Source organism: Egretta garzetta, unplaced genomic scaffold, assembly GCF_000687185.1.
Source record: "Egretta garzetta isolate BGI_Z169 unplaced genomic scaffold, ASM68718v1 scaffold386, whole genome shotgun sequence".
Lineage (NCBI taxonomy): Eukaryota > Metazoa > Chordata > Aves > Pelecaniformes > Ardeidae > Egretta > Egretta garzetta.
In genome coordinates, this window is record NW_009260063.1 from 371,418 (window position 1) to 390,563 (window position 19,146).

Consider the following 19,146-nt stretch of genomic DNA (forward strand, 5'->3'; position numbering starts at 1 on the left):
TCTGAGCATGACCTGTGCGGCTAAGAGTATCAGAGATACCGAGCTGATCCAGGAGACAGCTGAAGGAAGTTTCTCTGCTGGCTTTCCTGGGCAGAGCCTGCTTTCTTCTGCCAGTCCTGCATGGAGACCACAGGAATAAGCTCTGGAGTGAGGTAATGGAGGAGAGAAACGTGGAGGCAGGCTGGTGTGTGTGCCGTGAATTCGTTTGAGACCTTGGCATGTTGGTGGAGAGCCTTTTTCCAAAGCTGGCATAGCAGTAGTGTCTCATCTGGTGGCATCAATAGGGTGAGGTATCTCCATGTCTGGGATGATGAGAGAGCAACTGGGGTGCTCAAGGGCTAGGTGATTTGCTGTGCTATGTGGTGCCCAGCTTGTGTTCCTGGCTTCATGGTGTTCAGTTCGAAGAGTAAACCCTTCACTCTTCTTTTGGTTTCAGATGGGGGGCATTGGCGGTCCGAATAAATACAAGTATGATTTTTAGTTATTGAGTTAGGCCATCTGGAAAGGGAAATGTGTTAATTTAAAGTTAATGTAATTACCTTTATAGACTCTTTTTTTAACACCATGCTGAATGTAGGTTTCCCAGCTTGTTATTTGTTGGGTTTTTGGCCTTTCCCTAAAGAGTTTTTTTTCTTCTGTGTTTGTTCTTCCTGTCTACTCTCCATATGTATTTAGTGGAGTACGTTCAGAAGTTTTACTCCATGAGCTGTGATTTCTATCCAGAGCAGTGGGTCTGTGCAGGACAAATAAGGGAAGAAAAGCTCTTTCTGTGGGTCAGGTTACCCTCTTTTTCCTGTTCAATTAAAAAGAGAAGTATGCAGAATCTTAAAAATCCCTGCGTATTACCCAAACATTACCATTTTTACAGTTTCAAGTTTAGAAAAAATGACTCACGGGCATTTTTAATAAAGGATTGCTCAAAACAGAGTGGAGCGTGATTCACGTTAATGAATCAAGACACAAGAGAGGCAACAAAGAAGCCTTTAACCTGATACTCAGTCTTCCCCAGGAGTATATTACAAAGTGGATGGCTGAGATTTCCCCTCTGCCCATGGCGCCTGGCAGTGGGGGGAGCAGCATGCAGGGAAGGAGCAGCGATGGGTGTTGCTGAATGGTCACACCTCTGCTCCTTGGGGCAGCTGAGACGCAGTGGGAGTGGTGCTCGGCACGACCTGCCCCTGCTCCAGTGGTGCGTGTCCCCTGTCAGGCCCCGTTCAGTCCATCTTGCAAGTTATCTGCTGATGTCTTCCCGGGCAGGTTGGTTGGACAAAATGATTACGTCCTAAACGTCTCCGTCTGATGGGAATCCTGCCCATCTTGTATATTGATTTTTATTGGTCAGCGTAACTAGGCAATGCCTAATTGTTGTAGGCAACCGTGAAGATCAAACCTTTGAGCCTGAAGTGGAAGAAAGCCTGTAGTTAGGCGCCTTTTGCAAACATGCCTGGCTTTCACTCACCGACACTCAGACCTGAGTGTGTGTCCAGCACCGCACTGAGCTACTCTGAATTTTGAGGTCAACATGGCAAGAGAGATGGCGCATCTACAGCGGTGTGCTGCTCATAGGGACTTTAAGCGAGGAGCCAGCTTCTTTGGCTCTACCTGAAAGCAGGGAGCGTTCACAAAGCACGCTTGTAACACAACGCTTGTGAGAAGAATTGTTTAACAAATAGCCAGATAATCTAGTTTGCCTTTTCCGCGGTGTTTTAGTTTTCCCTGTGCTGGCAGTCAGCCTTTCCCAGGTTTAACCTTGCATAGAAGATTTTATCTTGTGAGTCTGGAGAGACGGCAGCTGGTTGTGCAAAACATCACAGACTTACCAAGTGGATTACTGGGCAAAATCGATTTTACTTGGTACGTTCATACACTGAAAAGCAATGTAACAGCGTCTGCTTTGCTTCCACACCAGCGAGGGGTAAGTGCCCCAATGTATGTTGGAGACCCTACGCCAGCCTGAGAGGTGACTGAGCGTTTTGGACCGTATCCATCACTGGTGTAATTCTGATGGCATCATTTTGGCTGACCGAACGGGACCTGCAGAAATGCCTTAGGTGTACATGCTGATGTATATTTTGCGTCTGTCTTTAGTTAAGTGTTAAACATTCCCTGTGAGCAATGAGAGCAGAGACCTTCCCCGTGCTCCATGCGGCTTCTTTAGTTGATATATGGTGTTTTCCCTCCTTTTTGTCAAAGTGTCCTCTGTTCCAGAGATAATGCGATTGCTATGCAGTGCCGTGCAAATACTCTTCTGTATTTGTATCTCTTTTCTATTTAATTATCTTGTATAAATGTCCTCGGTAAATTTGATAAGTTGGGTGAAGGATATTGATTTTCAAGTCTCTCTTGTGCAGGGCTCCTTGTAGTAGTGGCAGCCGTTCACCAGGCCTGTTTCCCGAGGAGGTTTTGAAGGTTCAGTGTTTAAGTAGCTACAGGATAACAAAGGAATTTCTTTCTCTCCACTCCCGGTTGAGCTGCTGATTGCAGGGTTTAAGGCCATAGAGAAAACATTCATGTTGGGTGTGTTTTTTTAAAGCATTAGACTCGTGTCATCTGCAAAAGCAGGTGGGAAGGGAAATCAAGATACAGAATAGACCCATTGCCTTCATTCCTGCAAATAAAGCCTGCTACCAGCTTTGGGAAGAAATGAAAGAGGGATGCTCCCGGGGTCGGGTGAAGTCCTGGGGCGGCAGTGGGGACCCCAGGCTTGTGGCCAGGCAGCTCCCCCCCTCACCCCTCCATCACCCCACGGCCGATGGCGAGGCAGGAGGAGCGGGACAGAGATCAGCAGGCGTGCGGGGAGGCGGAAAGGAGGAGGGGGAATTTGCAGGGTGAATACGGGGAGGACCAACAGTCTATTTTTAACTGCAGTTTTGAATGTGAAGTGTCACCAATGTTAAAAAAAGCTCCTGGAAAATAGTGGGGAAGTTGCACGCAATAGTGGAAAGCCAGCTGCAGCTTTCCGAACTGTTCGCTGCTGTTTGTGAGGAGGCTGCGAACACTCAGTTAGTGTTAATGTTTTAATTTTCCTTTTCTCAGCCTGAGGTCTCCCTACACAAGGGACTTTCTTTAAACCGTGCTTAGCTTTCAGCCTCTTAAGATTATTTTTGTTCTTCAAGAGGAAAAGAAGGGAGAAATGTAGATATTTGTGTGCTTCGCTATTGCGCTCGCTTTCTTTGCGTTCTTTTGGAACATAAAATGTTTTCCTTTCCTTTTTTAATGCTGAAAATTGGACCCTGATTTTTTTCTGGCTAATTTCCATGTATTTCTCATACAGGATTTTAGCCTTGATGTATAATGCAGGCCTGTGGCTGTTCCTGCCGAAAGTTTGGTCCCGCCAGGGCTTTCATTATAAATCCTTATTTTCAGTAACAAATTGCTTTCTGCAAATGTCACCTCTCGGAGCCGACTGGTTTGGGTGGGTAGGGGGGGCAGCATCCCCATGCAGCCAGGCCCCACACCTCTTGGCCATCCACCCGCAGCTCCCCCGGGATTTGGGAACCTGGTGATGCGGCGTAGCTTCCTGCATTAAGGCAGGAGGCTGGAGCCATTGCGGTCTGTCATGTCAGTGATCCGTGGGATAATGTATCCCCAAGTAGTGGCCGTTTCTGTCTATTGTGTCACCGATCTGCGCATTAAAGGGACCCCGAGTAGGTGTTGCTACAATAAACCATAACAGCTCTATAGGAGCCGTCACAGTTCATTGCATCAATAATCTGTGTATTAAGGCATCCCGAGCAGGCCGCGGCGCACAATGGGCCGTTAGGGCTCCAGATGAGCCTGTATAAATTTAGGTCAATAACCTGTGTGTTGTTAAATCCCAAAATAGCCTTGCTACAGCGAGCTGGCAAGGCTTATAAGAAAGATGTGTAGATTATGCAAACCTGTGGTGGTTGCAGAAGATATTCTGACTTACCGCTAAAAGTTAGTGGCAGGAGAATTATTTCATATTATTTATTACTGTTATCTAAACCTCTCTCCGCTCACTTGGCTCCCTCCTTCCCTCTCCTTTCACTCCTCTGGAAATTAAACTGCATGAGCGATGCTGCAAGAGCTGCAATGGTGAGATGTGGAGGGAGAGACGGGGATGGAGGGATGGGAGGGGCAGGGAGGAGGTGGCATTTCGCAGGTGAGCCATCCCAGCGCCGCATCGCATCCCTCTGAACTTTTTCCCGCAGGATTTCATGGGAACGCTCACACATTTCCTTCCTGACTGCACTTATGCCTGACCCTGTGGGACTTGGTGTTGTCTGGAGCATAAGTTTTGCATGAAGGGAGCCCCAAGGGCAGGAGGGTCCCCCAGGGCTCCCCAGACCCTTGCTTACTCCAAAAGCCACCCTCCATCCTCATCCCTGACCCATTTCTTCATCCAAGCCCTCCTTGGTCCTCAATGCCCCGACACCTGTCTGGACTCTCCTTCTGTCCATGGTTCTCAGCGTCCTGCTCCTTCCTTCATTTCTCATTTCCTTCAGACAAGTCCCTTTTGTAGGTAGGTGGTGGTGGAGAGAGGAGTGCCTTCAGCACAGGACGGAGAGACCGGTTTGCATTGTGGGTGTACGCTTGAATGGAGACGTAGCCTTGAACTCTTGAACTCTTTTTTTTTTTTTTTTTTTTTTTTTCTTTTTGGTAGAGTAAAGCTGCTATGTGCTGAAAACAAACAGGACTCACTCCAATGGAAAGGGATTATATAGTGGGAACAGATCTCGGACCACAAGAAATGGGGTTTTCCACATTTCCATTCTGAGACTTTCCATTTGAGATTTTGCCAGCAGTCGGGCAGCAAAAGATGAATTAGCTGAGCTGTTAAAGGTATTACATGTGTTTCCCCCTTCGGAGACTTGTTAGAACATATTTTCTTCGGTGATAGTAATAAGTGTTACAAACAAAACACAGTTTTCCCCTTTGAATATTCCTTTACGCAGAGCATCATCTACATAAAAAAAAAATCACATTAAGCAACATGAATAGCTTCAGGCTATTTTATTTCATGTTGCTAAAAAAGTCAATGCAGATGAGGACTTTTTATGTAAGAGTGGCTTGTAAATATAAGCACCGAGATAAGGGCAAACTATAACTCCAAAGATTTCCTGGAGATAGAAGAGTGTCACCACTCCTTTTCGCTGTTCCCAGTCCCAGGCAGAGCTCCCAGGACAGGCTCCGGGAGATTTAACAGGAAAAAAAAAACCAACCTTGAGATATAATGAGAAAAAAAACCCTTGTGATATAATGAGAAACATGGGGAGTTTGTTCCATATGGAGGAATTTGGTGTGCGAGTGGGGGGGCTGAGTCTCCCGGTCTGCTGGACCATGGTGCAGCTGGGGTATGAGGGGCTTCACCTCTACTCTTCGGGTCAGCTAGGTCCACCCTGAGTGAATGGTGGAGTCTCCTACCGGGCAGTGCTCACAGTTGCTCCTCTGGCCCTCAACAGAGGTGTGAAGGTGTTGGGCTGATGTGCGCTGCTGTGATCTCCCATGGGATATGGGCATGTGTCCGCTAAGGAACTGGGCTGAGGCCACCAAGGCGCCTTCCACGATACGCAGCCATTGTCCTGCAGTAGTGTTTGGTCACTGTGGAACAGGGCCCAAGGAGAATGTCCTGAGTTGCTGCTCATCGCTGGAGCCACTTGGGTCTCCATGTAAGATTGAATTGTCTGATCCTGATCATGGAAGAATTAATAAATTACCCTTGAAGGGCAGTATTCTAGGCTTGGAGGCACTTCGGTAGTATGTCCTGTAGGTCTGTAGGTGAGCTGCGCTGGCAGGGATGAGGGTGCCGTCATGTTCTTGTCTTATGTCAACCCACAGCTCAAGATACAAGGTGGGTGCTGCTGTGGGAGTGGGGTGCCAGGTGGAGATGGTGCAGAAGAAGGAAGCACTGTACTCCCCGCGTATCCCGTGTGTTCGCTTGTAAGGATGCACTCATCTAGCTGCTGCTTCTGGTATTTCTTTCATTGAGGAGCGAGTACAGAGGCAAGGACTTGCAAGGGTTGCAGACAGGTGGTCTTGTGTTTAGCGTTGGTCTTCTAGCACGGGCACCCGAAGGAAAGTGTTGATACCTGGGGTCCTTTTGGTAGTCTTGCTATTGCTGTGCTTGCTGTTTCGAACTTTCTGTTAAGGAGGAATTCTGGAGTAAGTTGTGAGTATTGTGGCCATATATACTATGAACAGCTGTTTAATCAAATCCTGCAGGGCAGGCGCGCTGGGTGCTGCTGTAGTGGACCACAAAACGCGCCCACTGCCTCTGCCAGCCCTGGGCTGTTGGACGGGGACCAGCAAGGGAATTGGTGGATTGGCGGCACAGAGTCGTGGCGACGGGAGAAACGTGAGGCTTTACAGGGGGGTGCGGGGGGCATGTGTGGCGAGAGGGGGGTATGGAGGTTGGGAGGATGTGGCTCTCTCTCGGCCACATGAAGATTTTGGTATGCAGCTTGTACTCAGGAAGTTTGGCCACCCTGATTACAAACATACGTATATTTGGAGATGTATAGCAAGATATCTGTCTCTTTCCTAATTTGATTTGAATTTAGATGGAGAGAGGAAAACCACTGAAGCAGGGAAGTGGGTGGCTTTGTGTGGTTTCCTAGCCAGCAGAAGCTGAAAACAGTTTGAAGTTCCCATTTAGCAGAATAGTAGTAACTAGAAGGAGACGTCTGAAGGTAAGTGGCCACGACCTACCTCTGGGCAGCGAGGAAGCTGGGTTTGCTTTTGTTCAGCTCCGGAGATGGATGAGCTTGCCCCTCTAGCTCCGGGGATGGGTAGTGGTGCCATGGCACAATTTACAGTTTTTCTTGGTTAATCGTTTTCAAAACTTAAAACATAAACTGCTGTTTGCGAGAGTGAAAAGGATGAAGTTTGCTGTGTTGGAGTTAACGGGGGGGAAGAAGTGAACAGAACAAAACCAAACCTTGGAAGCAACAATAGCTGCGCACCAAAGCGTTTATTTAACCAGGACTTTTTTTTCATAGCTATTTCATCTTATTTTCCTCTTGTCCTTGCTCTTGCTTGCTCATCTATATACAGCATATGGAAAGGTTGAAAAGTGGCAATTACTAAATGGAAGTAGACAGAAACTGTTCTCCAGCAGCTCCAGATGGGTTAGCGATGCCGTTCACAAGCTGGGCGCCGGCGCTTCACTCTGCAGTATAAAATGCCCTCTAATGGCCAAGTAACTGCATAGCTCAAACGCCAAACCAGCAAATAGTCATTTTTTTCTTGGGGTTTCTAAATTGGCTGTGCTGATTTTGGTACAGGAGCGAGTAATGGCTTGAGTAGAGGAGAGCTTTTGGTTATCCAGATGTGCAAGGTTCACCTTGCTCCGGCATTAGTCTTTGCGGGTAGTGACAATAAATAACAAGTAATTTAAAGAACTCTGGTAAAATGTAGAATGAGATTTTTTCTCTTTTTTTTCCCAGTATGGCAGGGACCTCTGGGGACTGTAAGATTATTTATGTACCATTTCCTCTTGTTTTATTTGAAAAGTGAAGGGTAGTTTCCCAGCCAGTTATGTGCTGGAGCAATATCAGCGTGCCCGTTATCAGCGTCAGATACTTAGAAAAACAAGATAAGAGAGGCTGAAGGAGGCCCGTGATTAATTAGCAGATGGATTAGGCACTCTTGAAGCTAAGTGGGTAATTTGGGTTCAGGTCCTGGTTATTGTTTTGCCCACCACCAGGCCTGTGAAGGCTGTCAGTGCAGGGTAGGCAGACCATCGACCGGCTTCACTTCTGATGGCAGAAAGAGAGATGACAGTTATTTTCTTTAAAGCGATTTTCTTGCTGTCTGTTTGGGTTGCTTGTTTGTATTCTAGCTTTAGGAATGAAAGGAGTGCCAGTTCTGGTGTTTCCTAGTTTCATTTGAAAACTCACAGAGGATCTGCGGAGGGCTGTTATTACCTGACGAGGGAGCATGCCTGGATCTTTGTTTCTCAAAGCCAAGAACTAGTCACTAATGTTGGAAAATAAAATTGGGAAAATAAAGTTGACAAATAAAATCACTCCCCTCTCTTTTGTACCGTGGCTATTGTGGCAACTCAAATATTGTCATTTCAGTAGGTGTTTGTAACATCTTTCTGGCTACCGAGAACCCAATCTGGACCACAATTTGTAACCTGAAATACGATTCTTAAAGAAACTTTTTAAAAAAATACAGACCCAAATAAAAACCTCTCTCATGCTTTATGCATCATTAAGGTGGAGAGGAAGGAAAGTGCTACAAACCCGTATGCCGCTTTTTCCATTGAAGGGCAGATACATATATAAAAAATTGTGATTCTTCTTTTACTGAGTCAACAAGTAGCTTTGATGGAGTAGAATTGATGAGGGATGCTCGCTGTGACTTTCAAGGGCTGAAAGGAATGCAGGATCAGGCCCTCTCTGTCGTCTTTGAAACCTTGTTGTTTTAGCACAGTCTGTATCTTGTTGCATCGTGTTTTAAGATGTGGTCTGCATCATTATATAGCGTGTTTAATTTAGCAACAGATGTGCAGGCTCATATGCCGTTATGGTACATTTTGTTCACTCATATAATAGCAAGTTCCTCAAAATTGTTACCAGTTCTTCAGTGCAAGGCTCCTACAGCATGTTATTCTCCTTTTCTCTACGGCGAAGAGCAGAAGAGCTTTTTATTTGCCATCAGCAGGTGCTAACGTGGGAGTGCCAGCTCTCCGTGAAGCACGTTTAACCTGCTGCCTTACTGCTTTCTCTGCCAGGCTGCGGCACCCAGTGAGTGCCCTCTCCCCAGCAGCTTTCGGGGGAAGGCACAGGTAGGCAGTGGAGGGGCAAGACTGCGGTCGTTACGTTTCTGAGCAGAAAACAAGCCAGTCACCTAGGCAAAAACCGCTTACTGCTGCCCGCAGCGTCATCCAGTCATTCCCACAGAGAGGCCTTAATGCAAAACATCGCTGAGCGCTCTGCAGCAGCAAAATCATACTAGTAACTAGTAAAAGCATTAAACCTAATTAACAATGGTTATTAACATTGCTAAATTAACAATTGTAGCAAGAGTCCCGCCCTCACTGTTTTGAGGGTGCTGAGGGTCCGGGAGGGGGATGCAGGCTGTTGGGAGCCTGGCACTGAGGTTTGATTTACAGCCAAAGTAGTTCTTCCAGAAATTGGGAAAAAAACTCTTTTTTTTTTTTTTTTTTTTTTTTTCCCTCCAGCATCCTATTTCCCATGCAATGGCTGAGAGCATTTAATGGAGCAGGAGAAGTCCAAACTCTGGCCACACAGAAACTGTGTGATTCTGCTTCCTGAGAGTGAGGGTTTATGTCCCTCAGGCATTTAAAAAAAAAAAAAAATTGCCCTATTTTTTATTTTGGCTAATGAAAATCTATGTTTGTCCTCACTAGCCATATAAATGTTTAATCCATTTTTGGTTCCTGCTGGGCTATCGGGCTTAATGGTGTCTTGACACTGTGAGTTCCCCATGTTGTTTTATTGTTGTTTAAAAGAAAACAACCAAAAAAAAGGATCTCAAGCAGAACTGTGTTGTCTGTCCCTTCCCTTCCATGTGCTTCCCTCCTCCCCGGTGGTCGTGCCAGGGCTTTAGAGAGAGAAGGCGATGGGGGCTGAGCAGGGCATCCCACTTAGGGACGTGCCGCCGGTGTAGGGAGGAAGGATGACACGGTGTACGCAAAGTGTTCCTCCTGCATTGTACCATCTCCTTTGTCAGCCTCCCTCCCCTGTCATTATCTCTGTGTGTCTCCTTCTTTCTTTTCCCCGCGTTTCCTTTCTTGTGCCAAACTCCACTTCTCAGCCCCTCCTGCCCTCCCCACAACAGCTGCCGATGTCTGAAATGATCAGCCGTGGAAATGGCCAGCTAGTTCAGAATAGTTAATACCAGGTGATGCTAATGCAAGGCTTAACCAGTTCACGGCTCTGAGGGCTGTTCTTGCACTGAAATCCTCAATTTAAGTGCGATCAAGCTTTGGAAAACTTAATGCAAAGGAGGCTGGCGGGAGAGTTGCCCTTGGCATCGGCAGATACTAACTTAGAATCATAGAATCACTTTGATTGGAAAAGACCTTTGAGATCATCAAGTCCAACCTTTAACCTAACCCTGCCATCCCACCACTAAACCCTGGCCCTAAGCACCTCATCTGTCCTTCTTTTAAATACCTCCAGGGATGAGGACTCTACTGCCTCCCTGGGCAGCCCATTCCAGAGCCTGACAACCCTTTCAGTGAAAAGTTTTTCCTAATGTCTAGCCTAAACCTGCCCTAGCGCAGCTTCAAACCATTATGGACCACTTGGGCATCCTGGTCTGCTTCCAGCTGGGAGGACTGATGTCCTGCAGTAATCACAAGTACAAAACCTTCTCTGGGAACCTCCCCTTTCCCAACAGCCTAGGAAATGTCCAACACAAAACATTTGGCCTGGATTTTCCCTTGCTGACCACGATCATGGAAACCCAGTTTAGATGTGAGCAAGGATGGAAGTTTTCCTTTGCTGTTTGGAAATGGGAGCTTTTGCAGTTTGTGGCGCTAGGAGTTTTCTGTAGTAAGGATTCTCCATTTTGTTGTTGCCATGTTTTGTAGAGGGTAGAAAATGTAGTCGGAAATTGTGAGCAACAGGTTTCTGACTCCACTAAGGGCCTGGGAGTGTGCACGTGCTTTTTTTTGATCATTTAGAAAGATGCTTGTATTTGAAGTTAGAGAGGAATCCCACTTAACCTACAGCCGCGTATTCACTGGCAGAAGTGGTGCGTTTGTACCACTTGTTCATTCACACCTCGAAAGGCAGCAGTAGTCGCAGTCTTATTGCATCCTCGCCGATGAGCTGCGTTTTGGGCAGGACTCACAGGTATGGTTTCATGATGCTTACCAAAGCCTGCGGGGCTGCCGTGCTTGCATTGGCTTCAGCTCGTCACAAAACAGGGTGTAGGAAACACCATTCTGCTTTCCTGGGGCTGTGCACAGAGAGGGAATGTGGTGAGACACGGTTTTGTGCGGAGCACTGGGAAGGGGGGCTCTTAGTCACCGGCTGCATGCTGCCGTGGTTGGATGGTGATGCCTGCGATGGATGCTCTAAAATAGATGTTGCCCACGTTTGTGCTCCTGTGCTACCTACGTGTGCTGCGCAAAGATGATACAAGAGGGCTAGTTGAGAGGGGGCTTGGAAGACAACACGTTCTTCGTAAAGGCACCTTTCTTCTTCTTTTTGTCTAATACTGCATTTTATTTTGGAAAATCACCTTTTCTTTCTTTTTGTTTTCCATCTAAAGCAGGAAAAATGAGCCCTAACACAGCTTTCTCTGCTCTCATTTTCTGGCTCATGGATTGTGGTATTTAACGGGCAGTATTAAGAAGCTGTTTAAATGTGTTGCGTCAGGGTTGGTTTTTTCCTAAACCACTGTATTTAAGTACGTTCCTTCTTTAAATAAATAAATAACTGCTGGGCTATCATCGTGTCCAAGGGTTTTCAAGAAAATTTACATTTTGAAAGACACTGTTGGAGGCTAACACAGCCATGCAATTACTGTATGTAAATCACTTGACTTGTTTCCTAATCTTGCTGAAGATGAAGTACGATTTTTGCGCGTGCGTGTCTCTCTCTCTCAAATTTCCTTAAACAATGAGGTTTTCTTGTATTTTAACTGATGACCGTGATTTTTGTTCTGCCTAGCCTGATTGCATTTATTTTACTGGGGGAGGGGGGGGGACACACACGGACGGACACGGACGTTCAGCCTCGCCATCGTTTTGAGATTGGGTTGGATGTAGAAATCGTTGAGGATAGATTGAAGTTGGGTGCACAACTAATTACGTCCTCCATCCCACAAATGGAAGATCTGCTTTCTTAATTACAGCTTCATAGGAAGGCTGGGGAGCATCCGCTTGTTTCTGTGCCCCGCGCATCTGCTTTTCTCCATTTTATCCATCCCTGCCAAATCCTGCTCGGCAGCTCCTGCCACATTTTTAATAAGTCTTCTGAGTTGGGCTTTTATTGCTGGTTGATATCATCATGGACACCTGTCAAACAAAGATGGAGTAGTTAACATCATTAGGAAGGAGTTCATTCATGGGCATTACATTAAGCTGTGCGGGATTCTGATAATATGAGCAGTAATTTCTCATTAGTTTCTTTTGTAGAAAGTTTTCCTCCAGGGAGTAATGCAGGGAATTGAGATGGCAGGAGAAAAGAACTTTAATGGAAGCATTTGTCCATCAGAAAATGCACTCTGTCAAAATTAAATACACTTTGCATATTGATTTTGTTTGGGAAAAAAAAGAGGAAAAGAGTTGCAGCCTCCATATTAGGAACCATTTGAGCATTTTCGGAACAAAATACTAACTTTTTCTCTCCTGACGTGACTTTTTTTATAACCTGTTATTTCTCCCTGAAAGTGGAGTGGGATGTAAAAGAGGTAAAAATTCAAGTGTGTACTTTTACATGTTGATCATGGAAATGCTGTTAGCTACTCAGGCTTTAGCTACACTAACAGTTTAATTTTTGTCGTAAGAAATATTTTGACTGTAGCAAGCTTCTGCCTCTGGAAGGGAAGTTTTCTGCTTCTTTTAGAGTGTTGCATTAATTATTAATGTGAGTGGGAATCGTGCTCTTTAGCATCCCTATGTTTAAAAAAAAATCAATTAATTATTGCTATAAATCTCAGAGATTATGCTGCAGTTGCGCTGCTGGGAAATTGGCCATTAACTACCAGGAAATCGCCTATCTTCCCTTAGTCAGAATTCAGTTGTACCAACACAACCCTTTTCCTTTTATAAATTAACTATCAATGTGATGCATAATTGATAACCATTTATAATAATAACAATAATCTCCATGAAATTGTCATCTCAGTATGCAGCGGCTTTGTTAGAGGCTTTACCCCTCGCATGCTCAGCCTCGCCTATTGCGTTTGTTAACTGTGTTTTCTGGGAATTTATTGCTTCACTGGCGGGGTTTTAGGAGAGCCGTAAGCTGTTGCAGAGGAATAAAATGCAAGGTAGAAACGCCTGACCGGACTGTGTGGATATGAAGAACCTGAAGTGTTCCGAGAGGATGGGTTAAGTGTTGACATCGCTGCTCTACAGAAGGGGACGCTTAAGCGGAGGTTACAGACATAGCCCAAGGTCAACTTTTGGACATCAGCCTGGATTTTCCTGCTTCATGGTGCCTTCTCGTGTGCCCTGTATTACGTGAACCCGGCGTTTTTTTCGTTTGTCGTGGAAAATTTTGTTTGCAAATAATGCAGCGTGAAAATTCACCTGCCACAGAGGAGCTGCTTTTGTTGTTTGGGTGTGAATTTGACCCAGTGGTACCGAGTTTATGATTATTACTGGCTCTTCAGGATTTATTTATTTATTAACCCTTTCTAGTACTTTGTATGCAGGGTGGTCGAGGCTTTGCAACGCGATACAGACGGCCACTCAGGAGACGATTTCTTGCTGTCCTTGCACTCATGCCCACCTCCCTTGCAAGGCCTCCAAAAAACGTGGTGGCATTTTGCTTTGTTTCTGGAAATCACAGCTTTCCACTAATTCTGCTCTTTTGGCACCTTTAAGTGGGCTCTAAGGGGTGGTGGATGGCTGGGGGAGGGCGGGGGGGGACGGGGAACGGGGGACAGGAGCCTCTTGAAGAGGATGTGTCCCTGGAGGTTTTGTAGCTTGTATCAGGGTCATCTGTCTTCATCTTAAAATGTAAAAGAGGATATTGGATCACTGGTAGTACAGCGTAACTCGGTAAAAAATTAGTGCTTGTAGCGTTGAATTGTTTGAATTCAGTTGTCAGCATGAGGTCTCTTTCTGTATGTCTTGATCCATGAATACTGTTGTGGAACTTGCTTTGAAAAGCTCAAGCCTGGATTTTACAATGAAGCTGTTGGGTACAAGTGCCACAATGGCACGTTCAGGGTCTGCAGCCTCAGCTCAGGTCGGAGAGCTCAGGGATTAAACAAACCTTTGGCTCTCGGTAGGCACAAAAGCATCAGACCTGAGAGGATCCCTTTAGGGTCTTCCTCTGTGTCACCAAAATGCAGAAAAGCCTGCAGCTGTTCTCTCTTTGTAGAGAATGTCTTAGAAATCAGCCACACATATCGCTTTATGGATTGCTTTATTTCACCGGCATTTAAAAGTGTGCATGCGAGAAACGACAGCTCTGGCACCCAAAGTTTAATGTTAGCCCTTCAAGTATGAAAGTGAGGACAGACTATGGTGGCAGCTGAAATATGGATCAAGGTCTAGTTGCAAATTCAAGGTCCACTGATGACTTTTACAGGGCAAGGCTTAAATAAGATATGAAAGTGGCTTGTATGTGTGTGAAAGTACTGGAAGAGCAAAAGCTACTTTCTCTTTTTTATATACTCTCTAATAATCTTTCAGTGTCTGAGCCTACAAAATAGCTTAATGGGTTTTATCTGCTAGGAGTAGATTTTTAAGACACAAATAAAACTGGGAAGGCCATACAGCGCTTCAGCAGCTCTTGTGTACAATCCTGTTTGTTCCGATCGCAGAGGAGATAAAGGGGCCGCAAGCTTGATTTGCGGTTTAAGATGTGTGACCGGTGGGACGCTGGGGTTGGAAGCACTAAACTCACAGCTGTTCTTCTAGAAACCTGCTCTGCTGTTGGGGACGGGCAGGTCTCACCTGGTGGGCTGGAAATCCTAATGGCTCCTTTCGTTTCTCTGCAGGACCGACAGTGGCGGTATGCACGCCGATTCCTGTGAATTTTCCTAAGCTCCTGGGGGACTGCTTTGCGTTTTGAATCAGAAAGTTACAAAATACCATCGAGAATGGCACTTGTGGATAAACACAAAGTCAAGCGGCAGCGACTGGACAGAATTTGTGAAGGTAAGAGTATGCTCCAGTTTTTCTATAAAAGCTGACAGATGGTAGAATATCTAATTTTTCCTTGTTTTTTACAGCACTTAGACAAAGAGATCCAGGTCCAGGAGTAGATCCCCTGTCCTCTGTGTTGGTTCAAAATACAGTCATGCCCACGTTGAAACATTGGCAAGGGCTGTACTGGTTACTCATTTGAGAGTCATCTGTAGTCGTGTGAACAGGATTTTTGTTTAATTACCAGGTCTTCTCCTCTTTTCCTAATTTCTACCAAAATGATCTAGTCAGTCCCAATTTGAAACACAGCTGAAATTCATACTGTCTTTAGAGAAGGGTTGCGCTCTCTTAAACGTGCTGCTTTCTGGAGGTCGCCCCTGGCTGGAGGAAGCGCCGGGACACGGAGGCTGGTGCTGCAACTCTTCCCTGCCTTCCCGCTCCAAGCAGTGCCAGTTCCAGTGTCCAAGGCCTCGCACATGAGCCCCTACCACAGCTGTCCTTGGGCTGGCTGCAGGGCTGGGAGAGCGCCGTGCAAGGCCTATGGATAAAGCTCAGCATCCTCCACTAATGTGCAGCCGCTCCCATCCTGCGCCGGTTCAGGCTTTGGCTTGCTTCTCGGAGAAAGGTGGGAATTCGGCTCTCAGATTTGATTCTTCACTCAGTGGGTGTGAAAGTGGGTGATCTCCCATAATACTGACTATTATCCTATGGAAAATTTAAAAGTTGGAGTTGTTGGAGTATTTCTTAGGGTTTGGGGAAAATTGTTAGAATGCCTTTTCTTTCATTGGTGTGCGGTGACAGCCAGATTTGCAGAAAATCGTTCTTTATTAATCGTATGTTACAGTGTTGCAGCACAGGTGACTATTATCTTCTGTTTATCCTGTTTTCCAGCAGAAAAGATCTGTAGATAACATTTTCTATTGCAGATCACATAGTGTAAGTTGCTTATGATAGAAATCAAGTGATGGCAAACAAGCTCTGACTTTTTTGGTGTACACTCCAATAATTGTCTTACACAAACCGATATTCATGCAAGATTTACCATCAGCAGCAAAAGCAGAACAGAGCGTTTTTTTAAGAAGAATATCTTAAGCCATATTTCTTAAAGAGTTCCAGTGTTTATTTGCTCGTAAGGAGATGGATAGTGGCCTGCAGGGTAACAATTTGCAGTATTACTTGAATGCCAACGAGGTGAAATAGGTTTTGTTTGTGGATGAAAGTGTGGAGCTCACAGGGGAGTGGTACTGCGTCCGCTGGAGCAAAAAGCGTGGGGCTTTTTGGCGTTTCTAGCGGGTGTAAAATGTCGATCAGCAGGACAGGGTGGGTTTTGCCTCGATTTTTGCGTGTTATATATTGCTTACTTTAGCACAAAAGTAAGTCTCCCTTGCTGTTGCTTTAAACTTGTTACTTAGTTACTTAGCTGTATTCATTTTGCTCTGTTAATTTTGGAGAGGGGAGGCAAGGCAGAGAAGATGAGCGTTAGGAAGAAGTATCCAGGGTACACTGCAGCACAGAGCTGCCTACTTCTCCTATTGAATGTCATAAACACTCAGGTGTAGTACACTATCTCATCTTCAAAATTTACTTTGAACTTGACTTAAAAGAGTTGTATCAGCTGAGCCTGGATTTTCAAAAGCTGCCTTCCTGGTTTGATGTTTACTATCAGATCTAGTTGCTGAGTGTACAAGAAATTCAAAAGGATCATACGACAAACCTGCTAACGGAGCTTTAGATGTGATTGAAGTTTAGATTATTTTCCTCTGATATATGAGCTTTCTTCTTCTTTCTTGGTCAAGAGATATTCTTTTCTAATCTGTAAATGTGCAGGAGACATAACTTTTTAAAGTATACTTTGTCATTTGCCACTTGTTTTGTGATTTGATTGAAACGATGGGATTCACCGTTGTAAGACACTGTCGTGTTGTATTTATAAGCAATAGATTAGGGCTGAGTGTAAGCAACATTGTAAAAATTACCTTGAAAAATGCAAAAAGCTTAGGATTTTCCAAAATACTAGACTTGCAGGCCAGCAGTATACTATACTGGCATCTCTGATGGCTATTTTTTATTACAGGCTCCTAATCTTGGATTATAGCATAGTAAAGCACTGACGAGGGGCCATTCCAGCTGCTGTGAAAACACACTTTGGAAAAAAAGATGGGCATTTCTCTTGGTTTTGGCTTGAAAGGTCTATGGCATAATCGGTGAAAGATGATGAGAAATTAGTGGACTGCTTCAGCAGACTGAGAGGAGTCTTGCTAACAGAATGGTGTTTGGTGAGGAGAATCTCTGCCGCTCCATCAAGCTGAGTGCAGCGTGGTCCAGAGAAGTTGCTTTTAACAAGTTCCTGTTCTGTGGAAGCACTTGTGCAGCTTTTCTCTTTAAACAAGTGGACAGGATACAAAGCTCTGTTTACCTGATGAAAAGCTAAATGTTTTGTAGGACGTAGGTGGATTTCCGTGCTTTTTATGAAGTTGCCTATACCGTACCATCCCTTTTACTGTTCACAACACAAACCCTTGGGGAGTTTGCTAGGAACAGACTTTATTCCACCCAGCAGGATGATGGCAGGTCTGGAGGTGAAATATTCTCGGGCTTTGTGTCGTAATCACCGTCCGTAGTGCCAAATGGTAAATACTTAATGCTTCAGTTCTTCATTGTACCGTACGAAACTGCCACTGAAGGATTCTTCTTCATATGGACTTACTAAAAACATAACTAGTCACATGTTGTGGGAAATAGCTTACAAACTGCCACAGTATTAAAAGAGTATATTAAGAAGGCGCGGTGTTTGTATTACTCTGTTAAACCTTGCATCTGGCATGGAAGAATAAGCCAAGCCATGCAAGGGGGTGGTATTTTTGAAAACGTCAGTTCATAGCCTTTATGGGCAGGTTTATGGGTCTGCCAGGAAGAGAAGCAGTTCAGTCTCATTGCATTATGCAGCTTGACCTGTTCCTCTGATTTTTTTTTTTAATATATAGTTATGACATCTTTGATGACAGTGTTACTTTTTCCTCTTAAGCAGGCTTTTTTGAAGAGGTGAGCTGTTTGCACCAGGGAACAGATTTTGCTCTGTAGAAAAATATGGGCAGGATAAAGGGTGCAGACTGGAGGGGATAAAGAAATTTTATAAAGACATCTGTTAAGAATTAAGCGGGTTTGTGATGCCCGTCTGAATGAAGCTAAGTCGGAGTGTGCTCGCAGTGATCTTGGCTTAACTGTTTCTTTCTTTTCTGGTTGTCCCAGAGAGTTTGGGTGCCGATTCTGTAATTGGATCCGTGTGGGTGGAAAGATGTATCCAGTGAATGGCTGGGGCTTTTGAAAATAATATATGTGGAGTGGTTTACATAATTCCTGTTTGTGGAATTGTGTCTAATTACGTAGCGGGTCAAAATATGCTTTAGAGGTGGAGCTGCTGGTGCTGTGCTTGGTTAGACTTCTCCAGCACCCCCTAGTTCAGATCCTGTTCCCATTAGCGTGTAATTTCACCACATTTTAAATTTGAGCTGAAATTTTCCATTCTGTGATGAGTTTTTACCTCAGGGTGAATTAAAAAAAAAAAAAAAGGGTCCAGCAAAAATTGTGGAGCCATATCTGAGTGGGACACTGTATTTGCGACAAAGCAGAGCCGCGATCCTGCAGCCGTGGTACCCACCTTCTCTCTTTCGGATAAAAAGGGTCTGAATTTTGCAGCAGAGTTGCTGTGGTGTCAGGAGTACGCCTGTTACTGTTCCCAAATTAGGGGCAATTTCTCAGCCTTTGAAAGAAAAGAAGTGAGCACAGCTAACGCAGCAGACCGTCGCGTCGCGTGCTCTGTAACGCTCCCCCGGGCACAGGGGTGGCGGGTGCGAGGCGGGGAGCTCTGCCAGAGCCGGGTGTGCAGGGGGGGAGCAGCAGGGTTAGGTGAAGGTGAGCACAGGGTGAATCAGAGCAAGGAGGCAGGACAGAGCCTGTGCAAGGAGGGTGAGGTCCGCTCAGAGAGCTGGCCCTCAAACCCAGGCGCTGCGAGAAGTAAGGTGCTGGAAAGCAGCTCTGCCGAGAGGGACCTGGGAGTCCTGGTGGACGACAAGTTGGCCAAGAGCCAGCAGTGTGCCCTTGTAACCAAGAAACCCAATGGCATCCTGGGGCGCAAGAAGAGGAGCGTGGCCAGCAGGGCAAGGGAAGTTGTCCTCCCCCTCTACTCTGCCCCAGTGAGATTGCATCTGGAGCACTGCGTCCAGTTCACCACTCCCCAGTTCAAGAAAGATGAGGAACTCCTGGAGAGAGTCCAGAGGAGGGCAACAAGGTTGATGAGGGGACTGGAGCATCTCCCCTAGGAGGAAAGGCTGAGGGAGCCGGGCTTGGTTAGCCTGGAGAAGGGAAGGCTGAGA

At 45.6% G+C, this 19,146-nt stretch overlaps 1 protein-coding gene across 1 annotated transcript in view; it reads left to right on the top strand.

The window, feature by feature from the left end:
* CTBP2 (C-terminal binding protein 2) overlaps positions 1–19,146 on the top strand; it is a 100,946-nt gene that overhangs the window by 20,268 nt on the left and 61,532 nt on the right. The window contains 1 exon segment of the mRNA XM_009641072.2: positions 14,626–14,785. Coding sequence (XP_009639367.1) covers positions 14,728–14,785 — 58 coding nt within the window. The 5' untranslated portion in view covers positions 14,626–14,727.